Raw genomic sequence first — 19438 nt, 5'->3', positions numbered from 1 at the left:
CCATGTTTCCCACAGCATCACAGCCGCGGGCCAGAACCAAGATAAAAGGTATATACTCCCTTTCGGTTTACTAAAGTTGGGCTACCCTGTGAGCCTCTTAAAGAGGAGACAGAAGAGGTGCAGTAAAGACAGATCCTTGAACAACCCAACACCTTGAAGGTTTTTTTTTTTAATGTTAATATCTACAGAGAGAGATATATAATCTAAATGGCATTACATCCATCACTTGGTTATTACCTAGTCTGAAGGAAAACTGACCCTGTTCTGCAGAAATTGAGACACTTTGCTTCCCTCTTGCCAGGTCATGAAAGTACCAGGACCTTTCATATCCTTACCAGAAAGGCACTTTCCCACCTGACAGAGTGCAGCAGCGTTCAGAGAGACCTAAACCCCAAACACGGCGGCACAAAGCATACCAGCGGGCCAGCGAACACGGATGCACCACCCACGCACACGCTTCAGGCTAAGATTACAGGCCAGCCCTTTGGCCAGCCGGGCCGCGGGCGCTGCCAGGCGAGCAGCAGCACACGCCACCACACCGCGCACCGCGTCCCTGGACCACGTTCTCCCGGTCCAAGGCGCAACACGGGCCAGCATCTGCTGTTAGGTTTTGTCACTCTCCCTGATAAGGCTGGGAGGTACGTACTGCTCAAAAGCCCTAGCTGGATCCTGCGTGTGACCCTCAACCAATAACCCCAGGCTGAGCTTGGAGGACCGGTAGCAGCCCGGTCTGCACTTGCTTTATCATGAATATATGAGTTCCGTGGGCTACGAAATTCAGCTTTTGACAAAACTAAGTCCATGTCGTCTAAACTAAGCACACAGGAATCAGAAGTCTGTGGGAAATTCAAGTATACATAGAAGGCTATACAGAATGTCTTAGATTGGTGGAAAAGTAATCATTTTAAAAGTTAAAGACTAAAGGAGGAGATTCGCGTTTTTTGTTGTTCGGTTTTTCTTTTAAATTAACAATTTTTTTTAAAAAAAACCCTTTGCATAGCTGATTACATGTTTTGTTTCCAAGTTACATTTTTAATGGATGGGGGGGGGGGGGGGGGAATGTGTCAGTCTATAGGTCCTTTAATTACTCTTCAAATCTGTAGTTTCATCGCACACTGTAAGTGACAAAAGATAGTTCTTAGCCTGCATGGCTAGCTGACTCTAGCCCTCTGATCACATCTCCATGGAAATGGAGGTCAAGTGATCAAAATTATTATACAGGAGGGAAAGTTTGTTTTTCTGGTGAAAATAAGGTAAAGGATTTACAGGATTGACTTCAATCTGACCCGTACTACTGTGAATATAGGCATTAAAAAGCAGGGACTAGAAATCACTGGTTCTAACCAGCAAAAATTAAAGAGCTAAAATGTTTGTAAGTATATGTGAGTATGCGCATGGGTGCATTTCTCAGCGTTCCATAGGATCTGATATCTGACCTCTGCTTCTTTGCAGAGGAGAAAGACAGCTCCGTAGGTAGCCCGAATGGCCCCTCTCACGCCGAGCTGCAGTCTAAGCACCGGAATAACCCTGTGGCCAGAAGCAGCCAAAGACTTTCAGAGCCAAAAAAATTCCTGTACTTCGTCACACATCAGAATAGGAACAAAAAGGCTGTTACTGTGGTTTCCAATGGGGCAAAATGTCTAAGGAGCCATGCAGGAAGAATCAGCAGTCATTTAAAAGCACCAGTGGTGTGTATATACAGTCTTCCTAAGTCTTCTTTAAATGCACAGGCAAAACAAAGGAAAGGAATGAAGATGGAGAGAAAACGGACTGCGAGAGAATCCAAATGAAGCCACAACTATGAGATGTTACTTATTAAAAAAAAAACCAAACACAGATTCTAAAATTTTACAGCCTTGTTTCAATAAATCCTGAAGAAAATTGCACTGAACAACTTTACTTTTTTCCTACTTTCATGTAGGCATCTAATGATACAATAAACAGGACGGAAAAAATTAGGTTTTTATGAAGCTTTCATTAAGCCCTATTATTAAAATCTTGACATGGTCTGTAAATTAAAAAGGAGAAAGAGATAATCTGGAGTTTTTCTTCCATCTCCACTGCAGCAGTATACAAAAAACTGGTCAGGCTTTCAATTCACTATAAAAGTCTAAAATCAAAAGATAAGTTTGGATTACGTCCCGTGCCATAATGAATTAGTTCACTAGGGCCAATGTCTGTACTTAATCCATACACCATTTTATCTACCTATACAATCTTGCTAAGTTATTTTGATTTTAACAAGTTAGTCTAAGAATCTCAGATCACTTCCAGTTCCTTTATTTCCATACTTTTCAAAAACAAGCACTGGCCATTGTATAGTTTGCAGTTTAAGAAACAAACGTAATGTTTTAGATCTCTTTCATTACCTTATGAGCAAAATGCATTGGCAAAATTCATCATCTATGATACTATAAATGTACATCTGAGTGTACACCTTATGCTATGGCATGAAGCAAGCTTTGTTCTCTTAACTAGGTCCACTATTGTGTATTCAGCAAACCTTACTGAAGCTTACTGATGCATAATGGATTACTACATGCAAACATATAAACTCTCATGTACGCTTATCTCTATATTACTTCCCAAAACGATAACTGCAATAGTATGGTGGAAGATAAACTATTAAGTGAATTTCCACCTTGAAGGGGGGGGGGGAGAAAATAAAAAAAAAAAAACACCACCACACATTCAGTTATAAATTCATGCCACTTAGCTACGATGTGAAATAAATGATCCGGAATGGCATATTTTCCTATACTAATGCAATTATTCAAATGTGCCTCAAAATTCAGGTCCTAATTCTAATTTAACACAGTAAGTCTCATTCTACAGGTTGAGATGATTAAAAGGGTCATGGGCAATTGTTTGCATCGAAGGAAAAAGATCAAAAGCCTGAACACTGGGAACCAAAAGTAGCCTTTTGCTGATGTTATCAGCTTTTCTATCTTGATTTCACCACACTATGATGCTTCACCCCCCAAAATTACATTGCCAACCCAAACAGGACCCTCTTTATAAAGTCCCGTGGGAGCAGAACTGTGTTTGGAATTTTGTGGGAAACGACACAGAATAATCTGCATGACGTTAAAGAAAACTGATGCAGCGAGTTTAAGTGTAGTGCCTTTCAAAGAGAAATGCAGAACCCCCCCTCATTTAGAGTGTGTGCGTGTATATATACTTTCTTTTTAAAGGTAAATTGATAGCGGAAGCCTATTTACATGTAACACACTTCAGAAGCACTTCTCACATACAGCACAATATAGCACAGATTCTATAAAAAGCCACCATGAATTGCTGTCTTCAAGGGAAGGCTTCATAGTGAATCTAAGATGTATGGCTCCAGCAAAGGAAGGAAGGTTTCAGAGGCTTAAGCATTACAAGGCATTAGGTTTCAAGAAAACACATTTGAGAGAAATTTAAAAACCTGTTTCAGACTTCAAAAAAAACAAAGCAAAACATGTGAGTAGTCTCACACACTACAGGACTGACATTATCAGGATTCCAGCGTAGTACTACAAAACAAATGATACATTACAAGCACTTCCCATTTGCACTACGATGGCACCTGAAATCCCCAGCAATTATGGATACACCATAAACAATCAGACAAAGCACTGTGAAACCTGGCCTAATCTTAACACTATTGACCGTGACTGCACAAACATCTGCTTACGCAGAAACAGCAAGCTGACCAGGAGCACTCAGAAGGGAGCTTCACATCAAAGACTGCTAACTTTTTTTTTTTTTTTTTTACATGAAAGTCACAGCAATAGCACCAGAAGCCAACACATTCCCAGCAAACACGAATGGGTGGTGGAAGAAAAAGAAAAGCCATCTACTCCTAGGCTTCAGACGTTGCTGGTCGGAATGAGTTACTGTGTTTAGTCAAGGTTATAAAGCTGAGGTCACACTTCACACTGGCTGGGGAGCACAAGTCAAGGAGTCATTCTGGAAAAAAAAAATTCCTATCGTACAGGAATACTTGTGGTAAAAACAAAAGAAAGAAAACACATTTACAGTGTCTCAGGTACTTCCTGAAATGTTATTCAAGTGAGTAATACTCTTTTGTCTTACTTTCTGCGTCGTAATCCCAATGTTCACACAGGCATGAAGACAGACATGCACCAGTGAATATATTAAGCTTTGGAATTTATAGTATGCTATCAACTCAAAATTTACAAATACCCAAGCAGATAAGACATGCGTGCTTTTGTACACACTATATATACACATACATTGTGTAAAATGTTCAAAAAATAAAAATGATCCCCAAATTCAAAAAAAGTTACTGTTTTAGAGTTAGATTCCCAAACACAGAACCTAAAGGCATTGGCTTGGAAGTTTAGGCAGATTAAAAGGACAGCTAGTGCAGTTACTGCCCCTGCAGCAGATACATCTGAGCCATGCACGCAGAGGCGCCCGCACTACTACAGTTTACGGCCTTGCATATTAAAGTAACCTTGGGGGCTTTCAGCTTGCCTCTCATTTCAAGCTGCAAGCTTTGGTGGTTCAGGGGCTACCACGTGCGTGGTTCAGTTGCCTCAGCTATGGGGGCAGCAGCCTCTGGAGGAAGGAACAACTGGAGGGGGAAAAGAAAAAAAGAAAAAAAAAAAGCTTCAACCACCCAAATTAAATCTAGTTGCTTGAATTGACACCAATACTGTCCTGGTATTTGGAGGTATCAAGTACGTTGATGCAACTCCTCATAGCTTCAACAAAAAATTGCAGGAAAAAAAGCTACTAATACTTTAATATTACACTTAGGACAACACTGGCCTATTTAAATACAAGTTTTTGCAACCTTACCCACTACTGAGATCTATAATCCCTTAGCAGGCTTCCCACGTACATTTCATGTAGAGATGAGACTAAATATTTCTTTTTGCATTTGTAAATTTTCTTAGATCCTAAATTAGTAATTGTGTTATTACAGGGATATTATAAACATTGTAACAGTGAAGCATTTTGAAAATAGAAAAGGTGATGGAATAGCCAACTATCTTTTTTACAGTACTCAGTGAAATTAGTTTTTATACTTCCATAACAACTTAACACTGGTTTTTAAATAAATATGATCAATCTATCACGCAAAACCAAGTAATCTTGTAAAGCACAAAACAAATGAATAACAACAGGACCTTCTCTTCACATCACAAATTTTAATTTTAATAGCAAAAATACTTAAGTCAAGAATCAACAATCTTGGTTTCAATGTTTCAGTTTAACCCTACATGGACAACATATGCTCCGGGCTGCTCTGCACTACTTTAATTATACTTTTCCCCAAAAACGGGACTTAAAATGAATGTACAAGTTGACTCTCCGACAATGAATCAGTTCGATCACCTACGTGAAACCCTTGGCTCCACTGAAGTCAAACGTAAAGCACACATGAACACCGAGTGGGCTAAGATTTTCAATGACACACACAAAGTGTAAGTTCATTCCCCCCCAATAACATCACCGATGCCAGTGGTGCTGCAGTGGCTTGCGCTAGATTTGACCCACTGTGATGACCGACACCAGGACACAAACAGGAGGCCACGTACAGACTCTGTACGCGCACCAGCACCAACAACAGAGCATGTTTGGCACCTCACAAACAAACTGAAATACATATACTTGGTATCTCTATACATACGTGTCATATGAAACTTGTTCTAGCTACCAGTTTATTACGTGGAACGGCAAGAACAAGAAAAAAAACGAAACCAGGAACTGCACTCGATCTAGAATTAAAATGGACTTGGAAAAAATAGCAACTTTTTCCAACTCTGTGCATAATGGCTAAGAAAAGCCTCTGAGAAAGCTTAGTCACTTCTTTGCAACTTGAAGCTTTTTTCCTTTTATTTCAGGCTTAAACAAAGTTCAGTGGGGCATCAAACTGCCTCAGTTTTAAATTACAGTCTGTACTTTAAAATAGAATGCATGCACCACATGTTCCTGAAGCTAGAGGGTGGGAGTGTTATTCACTGAAAATTGAAGGCTTGTTGAGTCAATAATCTTCTTTCACAGAGTAACAATTTTCAGCTAAAATTTCTTGACCCAAACAAAGGAAAACAAGATCATTCAGTTATTTTACAACATTGCAGAAAATAAGAAAGGAAAGTGGGAAAGAGGCACACCAGTCTTATCCTACTTGATGTAAAAACAATGGAAAATTTAATTCACAAGTATTACATACTCACATTTCCTTCTTGTTCATGGTTTAACATACTCCCAGTTACTTTCAGATGGAGACATGAATAGAAGCGAATAACTACAGGACAGAATTGCTATCATGTACTACAGATGCATCTATCAACTGGCAACTGCATTTGCCTCCCAAGAATTACCAAGAATCTATTTACAGGTATTTTTTCCCCTCCTTTTTTCTCGAATCAGCAGCAGTATTCTGGATTTTTAAAATATCGCTTACATTTATATCAAGCTTTCTAATTCACTTAGCTGCAAAGAATCCAACAAGGATAAAAAAAAAAAGAGAGAGAGAGAGAGAGAGAGAGAGAGGGTTGCTGCATTACCTCTCCTTTAGTACTGGTTTGTCCTCACCAGAGGGGCTCCAGTAGTAATTAATATGTACATTATGGTAGTGCCCACAACTCTGATCATGATTAGGGCTGTCATAGAATTAATCCATGAACTCCGAATTCTGAGTGACCTAGTAAAGCACCCATTCCCTCAACTCCAGAATCAACCTTCCCCCTTCAACACTGCATGACCTCCAGTAAACACAAGCTAAAGCCGAGCTAAGTTATAAGACTAAGGCCAGGATTTCCCTAGAGTTTATGCCGATGCAGCTAAGGGCTGCCCGAAGCCCACCTTCCCTGCAGCCTCCAGCCATGCATGCTCACACCTCTGGGCTTGCACTCACTGACTGCATTGAACAACCCAGGGATGTAGACTGGCAGAAAACCTACCTTACAAAAAGAAGTGAACTGTCTTCTGTCTGTTTGGGGCTCCGTGACTGCTGCAGGGCCCGACTGTGAAGACTGGGATCTGCTGTGCCACCATGTCTCCGCTGACAGCATGTCAGTCTTAAACCCTTCCAGCAAGATCATACAGTCTTTTAGGATGTGGCTAAAATTAAAGCTGTCCCTACCGTCCCCTTTCCCATCACAGCTACTGATTCCCATCTCCTCTTCTGAGGTACCACCGATGTCCATGCAATTACAGAGTGATTCAGCCAAAAGCTAGCCCAGAAATAAGGAGTTGTTATTTCTCAGCTGGTTCAGATCCCCAAGTCAAATCCATCGGCCTGTCCCAGGACCGACAGTGGAAGAGATGGGATGGCACAGCCAGCATGCTGTGGGGCACACAGCAGGACTGCAGCCATCCTGGCTTACAACGGCTCAAGCAGCCACAGAACTTTACCTGTAGGTTGCAACAAGAAAAAATTAGCAGAAACCCGTGTTCCAAAAGCACGACAACCTTGGATAGGCCATTGGACCTCGTACCTCAAACAAGCACACCTGACACTGGGCAAAAAAGGACCTTATTAAAACAAAACAAAGTAACAGCAAAAACACCAATGCCTATCTGAAATTACTGTCATACTCATGCCAATAAAAAAAAATTAAATTCATTTATGTTTTCTGCTCTTCATTCTGTGAACACAATCCAACATGAACATTTACAAAATTACTCATTAAAGACAAAATAAAAGATTAGTCTTCACAGACACACACAGCCTACTGCTGACACAAGCTCCTTTACTGCAACAACAAATTTGCAGATATATCATTTGGAAGCTTTTTCCTGTAAGTCTGCTCTAGCTTTCTCACAATAGCCGAAATGTGTATTTTGCTATTATCCCTTAAGTCTCAACAAATATATTCTGTAGTAGCTGCTCTCCAGACAATTTCATTCAGGCTTCTCCCCCTTTATTCCTGCACTCTAATAGGGAACAGTTTCTGTTTATGACTTCCTTTCCTTCACAGAGTACCCAACTCCCATGTTTTCTCAAAAGCTTGAGATTTCCTTCTAATTGTGACCCCGACGAAAGTGCTCGGAGCACTACTCTCTGCAACTTTTCATTTGGGCTCTCAGTGACTCCACATGGTCAGAGACCCACAGGTCAAACCCTCCAGATATCAGAGCAGTTAGGAGAAGGAAAGCAAGCATTGTATAGAATCTGACAGGCCATTAGAAGTAGCTAATAAAGCCATATTTTGTTTGTAGCCATTTGTTACCAACCCACATTACAAATTTGTCCGCTTTGAACTTTATGGGAACATTCATGCCAGGACTTTTATATACAATGTGTGAAGGAAATGGAACAACTACTGAGCTGTTTAGCTGCGCTTACTGTGACACAAACCTGCTGAAAAAACTCCCCCAAAGGATGACACAAGCCAGCATTCAGTGCTGCAGAAAGTGGCCAGCTCCTCTTCAAATCCATCAAAGGGAAACTCTTTTTTCAAAGCCGCATCAGAGAACACCATTCACCATTTAGTATTACATCTCTTTTGTTGTTTTTAGACACTTGTATAAGCTTGCTATGTAGCTGCTGTGATTTTACACAATGCCCTTAAGAAATAAAAAGATAACGGGCAAATTGTATAAATACCAGAATACCATGAAACAAAACATAACCAAATTTTATTAAAAGCGTAACACCACTGCTATCATTTCAAGCTTCGCTGTACAAAGACAACTGACTACCCTCAAGAACAGCATTATCTTGAAAATAAGCTTAAGAAGCCATATTTAGCATCCCAAAATGACACTATAACTAGGAATACTAAACAAGGGATCATGATCATGGGTTTTCCTAAGCAGTTCAAAACTGAATACACAACTCTTGCTCAAGGAGAAAAACAAGAAACAACAACAAAAAACCCCAATGTGTTTATATGGTCAAGCCATCCATACCCCAAATAGAGTTACATTAAAGCATTTACCATGTTCACCATACTTTGAATGTATGGATCGTTCCTAATTTCTAAGACATTTTCCTTGAAAGTAAGATGATGCGGAGTTTGCTCACACTACCAAAAAAAGCGTTGTTGCCACATACGAAGGGTTGCAGTTGGATTTTTTTTTTTTTAAAAACCAAACAAAAAAAACACCAAAAAAAGAAACCCAGACCAAAACCAAAACAAAATACAAAATGATAATACCTCCCATTCCCCTCCAAATCCAAGTGGCAGGGTTTTTGAGTATATGAAGTGCTCTCTGGCTAGGTATCAAAGCTTTTCAGTAATGGAGTGTCTCAGTAACAGCATTTGGGACCAACTCAGAGTTTAAGGTATGTTGCCAAAATGGTTAACATCCACTGTTAATACTACCAGCTTACTCATACCTAGAATAATAATGAGCTACTAAATATACCAAACACTCAGGGACACAGATAATACCCAATACTCTGCTTAGATACCATGATGGTGGAGGTAGGACAGAGCATGGATTAAAAGTAGGACAATTGTTTAAGAAAAACCACAGGCAAATTAGTAGAACATTAGTTGATAAATAACTTTACTTCTCTCTACCCTAATAAACACTGTTCATGAAAAACTGAGCAGTTAAAAAGTTCCTTTTACTATCACTGCTTTTTAAAATAGGTAATTGGTGCCAAAACAGTTCAGTGTCCACAGTAGCTACTATTTTTAAGGTAATCGCTAGCATTAATTTTTGAGACCTTTTCAGAGAAACTAGCCTTTTAAAAAAAGGTTTCCTGAAAAAACTGTCAAATTAATACTAGTTCAAAGCAAATGGGTGTTATGTCTTCTCACACCAGGTTCCATAGCTTCTCCCAAGACATGCATGTGTCAAACGTCACATAAAGAATATGTAGCATATATACTCTCCCAGCTGCTCAAGATATAACTTTAAAATGCTACCGAGATGTTTATTGTCCTATTTTCAGGGGTTGACAATAGTGCCATATGCCAGAGGTAAAATATACAACGATCCACCAGATTTCACACATACATTTGCTGTCTCGATAGGGTAAACTCTTCAGAGGGATCCCTCTGCTAACTGGAAATGAATACATAACCAGTGAACTGCGGGAAATACCCTATATGTTTACGATACGTTAGTCCAAGCCAGAGGTCACATAGTTTACAAAACAGTTTTCATCATTTATAACATATTCCAGTTGGTTTAAAGTCATGCTGTTTTACTACCAACAAACAAGAAAATCCCCAAACCAAGATGGGTACACAGAGGCAAGGCTAAGCAGTACTTTGTCCATTATGGGGAAATAAGACCATCAAAAATGCAAGTAGCTGCAGTGTCTTTACAAAGTATATTAATTTGTGCAGTTTCTTCCACAGCAGAATGCATAGAGCTCAGAAAATTAAGAAATGTTACTCCAAAATAATCTCCTAACCAAAAGATCAACCTAGCCCAAGTATCACTATCATGCCCACTTCTACACTTCAGTAGTAATAGCAGCAGAATTAACATGTCAAACTCATTACCGATGCTTGGGGTTTGGAGCAAATAACTCCTGGCAACAGCATTCTAAACCAGAATCTACTGAAATCCTTCGAAAACAGCACAGAAAAAAAGCCTCTTCCTCACCAGATTGTCCTGTGCAAGCATGGAATTCCTAAAGCTAAAAAACAAAAAACCCCAAACCAATCCATTTCCTCTATGCAAATACACATGTGCACAAGCACAGAACGTGGATGTGCATAAATAGTGGTATTTTGAACCAGAACAAGCCTACGCTAAGTCCACTCACATACAAGCTGTCTGTTCTCACCATATTTTTAAAAACAGTTTGTGATCAACCTCATTTAATACTTCTTCTTTCATTATTTCTCATCCGCTCATCATAGATGCAATGAAATCCTACATAAAGTGCTTTCATTTTAAAATACTGAAACAAACATTAGTTTCTTACTGGTAAGCTTGATGGTCTTTCTTGCTGGATTAGATTCAAGTCTTCATGGTTAGGCTTTCCTGGGGCCATCGGGGGTTGAGATCTGGTTCCATAGCCTTCCTGAGACATGTCCTGCAACAACAGTTTTAACAGAACTATTAACCTGACTCAGTAATTACAATTAAATCCGCATCACAGAAGGGTGAACGTACAACAGGTGAGTGCTGATGGTTTTTTTTGATCAGAAGGTTTTACTAGTTATACCTTCTTGATGGAAGTATCAAGCTCACACGGGTACTGCTATGACCTGTGCTGTTCGTAAAGAAATCCAAGGAGCAGAGCAACATGCTGACAAGCAGCAGGGAATCTTACTACTGGGACATGTGGAAACACACAAAACCAAACCTGCTAAATAAAGGACCCCTTTTTACTGTAAAAGAGTAGCAAGCACAAAGTGATCTAAACATTGACCTACTCTGAGATGGATTCTCAAGCTCTTTGATGAAGTACTGAGCCAGGTGCAAGACTGACTTGAAAGTAAGATTATAATCAAGCCGTATCATCAGACTGCCGTAACAACCCTGGATTTACCATCACTACTACTGGCACAACTTTCAAACACGGGCTATCAGGTCATAGCACACAACGCAGTCACTGCGTCTGCTGGAGGCATGTCGCATCCGATGGGTTAGAAGGAAAGCGTATTTGATCAAGAGTAGCTCCAAAAATTGTACCAGCAACCTGGGGATCTTCCTCCCTGTGCAAGCCCAAGCAGCGTTTGGTAATGGCCTAACACAACGCCCACCACACAGGGGAGGGGGGAGCAACAAAACAACCTCACCCCTGCCATCCCCCATCCCACAACCGGGCTTACTTCACACGTATAGATACTTGCCCATTGCAAAGCCTTAGATTCAGGCTTCATTTTAGCTACTATAGCAGCTTCTACGCTAACGTCTTCAAGGAAAACAACAGAAAGTGCAATACTGACACTTCAGCATGTGTAACTGGCACGGAAAGTTGGAGAACCAGTTCCCGACTGCTAGAAAAGATATTGCACCTTGAAGGTTTTTCTTTGTCGTTTTAAAATAGTTTAATTCTCCTCTCCAGCTCCTGAGTTTACTACCAGTTCAATTTGCTTCAGCCACCCTCACGCCTTCAGTTTTGACACGCACCTGAACGCAGGTGGGCGCCCCTGGTGCGAAGGGGCAGGGGAAGCTGTCCTCTGTCCCACCCCACCCCACCCCACCCAGCCTGAACCTCCCCTGGCTGCTGCGTAGCAGGAGCCGTTCTGACAGCCCCCTGTCCCTGTCACGCACAGGCTCCGGGAGGCAGCCGGCTTGCAGAGCAGGAAAGCTTTCCGTCCCCGTTTTTAGCCCTGCTCCTGACAGAGGGAAATTTGTTAACAACCCCACTGCTTCCACTCAGCCCCTTCCATCGCTTTGGACTCTCCCGAATTATTTGAAGGACGCAGAAAATTCAACGGGGCCAATGAAACAAACCCCAGCAAACCTGATACGATATAAACCCAGCAATAAACGATCCTATCCCTACGTCTGTGCCAAGTAAAATCAAGAAACACTTAAAAGGCCAGCACTTCAATGTGGTTACCAGCAGAGGGTAACAATTAGGCTTAAGGGTGACAAAGGCTGATGGCTGAATGATTATTATCCCCTGTGACCCCCCGCGCTCCCCCCCGCCCAGATTTCCACTTGTCACACAGCTCTCCTGCTGCGCACACCAGCAGGTTCCTGTGGATTAACAGCGAGGTTTAAAATCAACAAATGGCACAAGGCCTCCATTCAGCAGCCTTCACCCCAGTACAAAGGAGTAGAAAGGTGCAGGACAGCTTCACAATAGGCAAACAAATGAGCAAACCTCTGCTTTCCTTTTTATTTAAAAACGCGCACGCACACACACACTCACGCACATGCACGCTAGGGGCTGTCACTGCATAGGCATCTGTAATAAACCCAGCAACCCCAGACTTCCAGTTCAGCGTTTGACTCCCTTCTTCCTAATTCTTAACAAAAATACACCAAATAAGAACCACTTGTTAAAACAACACCAACAAAAAAACACCCAGAAACACCAAGAGTGGTGAAAAAGGATAAATGGAATATTCAATTTAGGAGACGTCATTTTAGAAACACAATTGTTCCTTTTTCCAAACAGACACTACAGGATTTTGCTGGGAAGCAAAACATGTTTTATAGTTTGAAAAATGAAGAGCCATTAATTCCTTACAAAGTACCAAGTATGGTTTTTACCACATGTTTGCAAGATTTCAACCTCGCTTTCTACTGCAATTTGCAGGGGGACCAGAGGGGGAGTGGCAAGAGACAGCACGCTTTCACACGAGAAATACTGCATGTTGAATGGAATTTACTTTTACCTGGGTATTTAAAGACTACCTATGACATGTCTTTCCACACACTGAAGAGCACATAAAAAACCCTGGACATGACATCCTTTGCCTTTTTAAATACACCATTTTCATAGTGTTTTCCTTTCTGACTGTGGAAAAATCAAATCTTTTTGCTCAGTTCTAGATGAGGTCTGGAAACAAATACTGCAGACATCCATGTTCGTTATGATGCAGATACCCGTGCACTCCAAATGAGACTGAGATCACATACTCTTGCTTATATTCTCCATAAAGCCATTCAGATACTTGGATCACTCTAAATTGGAAAGCGGCTCTTGAGAAGTGAAGAATCAGGTTGCTTGCAGTAAGTTGCAGGCATAGGAATCTCCCAGATGAAATATGCATGGGTGTGTGTGTATAATTTTATGTGTTTATACATATGCATTGTCCAATAAAACCAGTCCATTTATATACTAAACATAATGACGATTAAATAATAGCATATTTCACTAAGAGGTTGGCTTCATAACCAAAACAGTGCTTAGTAGCATTTTCACTGGAAAACAGAGGAGAGAAAATCCCTACTGCCTTTCTTCAGTTCTGCATTAGGAAATTTTGTTAAGATACAGCATATTACAGAATAGACCCAACAGATTTTGAGAGGTATTAAATAAGAAATAAGGACAGAAGTATTAGGGTAAATTGTCCGTCACTGAAGAAATGCATGGAATTGGGCAATTCTCACTTTCAGTTTTGAAAAGTCATTTTTCTTTCTAGCATCTAGGAAGGGATTTACTGGGGAGTGAACAGAGGGAACGTAAGGGGAAGAGGAACATGTTACCACATGTTGTGCTACAGTCATGGCTGAAGAGTCCCCCACTGATATCAGGGCTCAATCTTCTCCTGGGATCCCTGATTTTTTTCTTTTGACTCCCAATATTTTATCCATCAATGACATCGACTTTCAAAGCAAAGCTTACAATTTTTTATGAATCACAGAAAATCCTTCCTCCCATAGAAGGAGAGCATGTGTATAAGAGAGAAATCCAGGCTTTTATAAACAGAAGGCTACAAGTTTCCACTCAGAACTTCCCAACTTGGCACAAACCCAATCATATCATAGCTGTTATAGCACAAACTGTCAACAAAGTTGTAAAATAACTAAACGCAGGGCTTCCCCCATCAGATTTTAGAAAAAGCACTGGGACAAATAATCTGCAAGTCATAAGCATACACTCAAAATAGCTGAAAGTTTGGACTGTTTTCACAAAACATTTATACTGTGAACCAGGTAGACCAAAAAAAAAAAAAAAAGACAGCTATGCCTACATTTACACAGCCTAAGACCTATGTATTGGGTAAGCTGTTCAGAAATCAATCCATATACAATTATTATATTTGGGTAATAACAATAACAACAACCAATTGCTTATCATCCACAGAGCCAGGACTAGTTATTTACCTCCTGTTCACGTGCACTTTTAGTTTGCCCTGCAAATTGTGGTATATGCAGCTCAAGTTTGAGTAGGGGAGGAAACAGGATATTTTCTTCCCTCTTATTCTCTGTTACTGTATTTATTCATCTTACAAACTTCTAAAGTGTCTACTTCTGGTGTGGGATTTCACTAACACAGAGGTTTCGAATGACCAGCTGAGCCAGTGTACCAGCCTGCAAGAAAGTCAAAGGCGCCTTGTTCCTGCCTCCCCCGATTCTTGCAGTTGGACACGCACCCCCTTAGTTTGCGTTGGGTCTTTACTAGACCACTTTGAGAAATGGCGCAACTTAAAACTCGCCAGAAAAATCCCCCCTTTCCCCCTAGCTTTATCACGGATTACTGAGCAGAACTGGCCTCGGGAAGGGTTGGGTGGGCGGAATAGAAGGAAGCTTCCCCCCTTTGGCAGCAGCCAGCCACGAGCCCGGCTCCACCAGCCACCAAACTGCAGCCCAAGTCAACTGTACTGCGACCATTTTGGAGCAGGCCACATGTAGACAACCTATTCCCTTTTGATGTGCAATGCTAATTTGTGTCACGCTTTCACCCTCTAGCTGGACCTAGTTTTAAACAAGCAAGTCTGTCCAGATTTACATGTTCTCTGCAAACCTGAATGAATATAGTGCTGATCATGCTTGAAACCATGTAGATGAAATGCACGTTTGTTCTAAGTTCTACCAAAGAAGATAAGATCTAATTATTAAATAGTTTAAATTATTTTTAATGGAAAATGAAAGCATAATGAAAACATTAATGTTTGGGGGAAAACACATTTAAAGAAGGGCTGGGTGAGAACTATTATTCAGTCTTCATCCACTTCTGCTGCAGAAAATTTCAGAGGGATAACATGACCACCCAAGAAGATAAGTACCATGACGGTTAAATAGAAGGAAAATAATTTATGGAAAATAATATACTAGATTTCAATTTGAAAAACTCATTAAAAACTATTTTAGCTCATGTTCTTGATTCAGTTGGTTGATCCTTAGAAGACTTCAAGTGTGAGAGCAGTGAATTCTACAGCAATGTGACAACAGCAAAATTGAAAGCAAATGTTAATTTTTATTTTTTTTTTCCACCCAGACCACTTGAGAATGGAAGTCAGGACCCAGTGCAGCAGCCAAGAGGAGCATACAGCCCTACAATACAAGATGATTTTACTCATCTCTGAAGGGATACAATGGAACAGAAAGAAGGCAAGTGAAATGTTAGGGGCTATAGAAGCACATTCCTTGTTATCACTTAGCCAAGTACCTGTTTGTTCAGTGTAGGTAAATACATACCAACACATTTCCTCTCTTTCCACGTCCTGCAGTAAAAAGCTACAATAAAAAAAAAAATTACTTACCAGAACGGTGACATATCCCTATACAGCCAACTTCTAGCCCAGCCTTAATACCTAACATGTCACCCCCCAAGTTGTACACTCTCTGGCAGCACAAAACTGACAACAAAGGACAGCCAACCTGTTAGAGGAATATTGTAGGTAAGGCTGTAGGAAAAAATGTTATGCCCAGGGGCACAGGCAACACTGAGTCTCACGCAAGCAGCCAACAGAATGCAGCCCTGTGCAGAACGATCCACTAAGGACAAAAGAGCAGATAGGTTTGCTTCAGTCCTGAGCAGATGGTCTGCAGAGGTCCTGCAGGATGCAGACGGACTCCTGCAGAAGATCCTGGATTAAGAAGAAATGCATGTATGTCTTGAATCTTAGGAATCAGAAATGGAAGAAAAACAAACAAACAAAAAACCTAAAGCCTTGAAGAAAAGGAAATTGGTATATTGCAGCTGGAGAGCATTGTGCACTAACCAGCAAGCAAGTCTCATATTGCACAGAGGGAACAGGCGATTGCAGGACAAAATTGTTTGCTATCTCCCAGCACCTATTACGCCAACAAAAAAGAAGAGAGTGCTAACCACCAGAGGCAGATTACCAGTGCAGTCTGGTAATCCCCTTCAACATGCTAGTCTGTGTTTACATGACGAAGTGAATAAACCCTGTTCATAACCAGAATACGTAAATCATTTCAGGCCAACCCCCTACCACCACTGCGGAAACCTAAATGGAGACAAGGAAAGCAGCTGTCCTGAAGTACAGCAAGCAACGGGCTGGCATCTACCTCAACATGCTGATGCTGTTTGTTGACTGTTGCTTCAGTGGGGCCGGCAAGCAGTGACTGCTCTTCTTTCAGGTGGTTATCGTTTCCCCACAGTCAAGCCAGAGCAGGATTGTGCCCTCAGAAACAAGGATGATACTTTGCCTTACCAAGTTAATTTTGATCTTCATTACAGGTACCAGAGGGAGTCAAGAGTGTCAGAGAAGTGCCAAAGCAAAATTGTCCTTTCCTTTTCAAAAAGGAGACAATTCATCCAGAAATCATATCTAACTCCTCAGAGAAAAATCCTACCATGTACCTGGAAAAATTTGGAAAACCTGCCAGTTTGGATACTTCAGGTGTAGATCAGTCACTGTCAGTAAGACATCTCATCATCTTCTTCAGTGTTATTAATACCTTCCCTTCCAAGATATCTGCATTTTCATTCTAAAACTTACTTTTTCCTAGATCTCTTTTTTAAACTAATTTTAAAAAAAAAAAAGCACTCTACAATGGGAACACCATTTTCTCCCTTCAGGATCCCAGTTATCATAGAATGGCAACTAAATTAAGTCTTAAGACACCGGAGGGGGAAGGAAAAAAATATACTTTGCATAGCAGGCAGCAGCTGATGCAAAAGGTAGTTAACTTAGGTAAGAAAATATATTATTAAGGCTCAGTCCATCAAAACTCTCAGGAAGTTATCAGAAACTCAGACTACCTAACTGTGGAAGGTTTTCTCCTGCAGAATATACTGAAAGCATTTTAAATGCAGATAGGGTCAAAAAATGGCTCCTGCATCTTACAGGGAGAACGCTGTTTGTTTGGACAGCGTAGCTTCTAGTCACATAACAGGTAATTGGAGCCAACTAACAAGAAAGAAGGGTCTCTCTTCCTAAACGCTCTAGTCCATTTTCATATGTGTCTCGTCTATATGGCCTCCAGGAGCCATGTTAGCAAGTGATGCAGGAAGAGCTCCAAGATGACATCATTCTCAGAAACCCTTATCTTGCTATTCTCTTTCCACCACTATTGCATTCCATGGATCACAGAGCATATCAATAGTGGATTTAATCAGAAACAACACGTTTCTTCTAGTTTTCTTCTCTCATACTTTTAACATGCCGCATGAAAAAAAATAGGTGAGTTTGATGTTCATATTAAAATGTGACTGTTGCACATTGCACAGCCTGATAAACAGCTGTCAGTTCTCCATTTACAGGCAAAAAAGGCAGTTTCTTTGTTCTACAGACGTAAAGTTCCAGTGTGAATGAAGAGATGAGAGAGAACGTGAAGAGGTAATCTGAGAAATATAACTTGGAAATAAGGGGTAAAACAAGCATTTTATTTCCATTTATTTCCCCATGTTTATAGAGCTTTTCAGACTTTTCCTAAAAAACCCTTCAAAGCTGGGCAGTCCAACCACGCTTTAATTTTCTATACCCACTCCTTCCTCTCCCTGCCCATCCTTTCACTGACAAAGCTATATGAAAGACAGACAGAAAGACAGACAGAAAGACAGACAGAAAGACAGACAGAAAGACAGACAGAAAGACAGACAGAAAGACAGACAGAAAGACAGACAGAAAGAAAAAAAGAAAAAGAACCCTGGCAAGTTTTACGTGTCCTATTCTTTATAGACACTTGGGACAGACTACCACACTAATGTGATGACTTACAGATTTTGTGTCATCCCGCATCCTGCCTGGCCAAACTAGTCCTTCCTAAAACTGGGAGGAACGCATCTCTTCAACAAACCCGAGACATGAAGCTGGGCTAAGAAACAGCTCTGCACCCCGAAGAAAGAGCTAAACCCGACAAAACGCAGGAGAGGGACAGGATTTAAAACCTGCCGTTTCTTTCAGCTCGGCTGCTGCAGAAGCGGGGAGCTGGGGGGCTCCGTGCCCCCGCGGCGGCAGCCTGCCCCAGACTGCCTGCTGCCGCCCAGGACGCAATCCCAAGCATACGGCTCGCTAGCAGAAACCAGGTCAGAGCACTGCCCGCAGCTTACAGCGGAGCTGAAAGCCTGAAGCCAGCTTACAGAATAAAGAGAAAAGCTGCACCAAGAGCAGCTGCTACCTCTAGGCTAATCGAGCTAGGTACCCAAGGATGAGACTTCCTCACTTGAGACCGGGAAAGTGTTTTCTTAGGGGCATGTCTGTAACTGCTTTGAGGTAAAAGCCAGGACTTCATCTAAAAGCTCACGAAAACCTGCAAATCTGTGAGGAGAGGTTGCAAGCAACACCCAAAACATCACTGAGGTCGCATAGAAAAAAAAAAAAAAAAATGCAGAATGGTGAGGTTTGTGTGTTTGTTTCCTTCCAGTCACCACCCCACCCCCAAATATAAAGCTATATTATTTTATAGACGACATTTATTTCACAGTCCAGTGACACCTGTTAACTTATTCTTTAATACTCCACCATGGAGGTCTCTTAAAAGAAATGACTGAAATGAGGTTTACCTACTATTTTATCCACAGCAGAATCACAGGAGAGGGAGTTGAAGTTCAGATGCAAATAAGTCTGTAATAATTTTGGTAAAGAAGGTTTTCTCAGCTGGACTCTACTGTTTTGGTTCACTTAATTTTTCAGGATGCGAGAAGGTTAGCGTGTTACATTTGGGGCTAGCGGACATAGAGAATTAG

At 41.0% G+C, this 19438-nt stretch overlaps 1 protein-coding gene across 10 annotated transcripts in view; it reads right to left on the bottom strand.

Annotated features, from left to right (window-relative positions):
• Positions 1 to 19438, bottom strand: part of ARID1B (AT-rich interaction domain 1B) — a 334462-nt gene that overhangs the window by 221151 nt on the left and 93873 nt on the right. For all 10 annotated transcript variants that reach the window (XM_087773694.1, XM_087773697.1, XM_087773700.1 and 7 more), the window contains exon 4: positions 10856 to 10966. In XM_087773694.1, coding sequence (XP_087629820.1) covers positions 10856 to 10966 — 111 coding nt within the window. The remainder of the gene's footprint in view (positions 1 to 10855; positions 10967 to 19438) is intronic.

The sequence above is a fragment of the Nipponia nippon genome, unplaced genomic scaffold (genome assembly GCF_047370975.1).
Source record: "Nipponia nippon isolate SJK-2023a ecotype South Korea unplaced genomic scaffold, ASM4737097v1 scaffold_4, whole genome shotgun sequence".
Taxonomy (NCBI): Eukaryota; Metazoa; Chordata; class Aves; order Pelecaniformes; family Threskiornithidae; genus Nipponia; species Nipponia nippon.
Note: the sequence above shows the minus strand (reverse complement) of the source record. Positions and strands in the feature narration are given on the sequence as shown.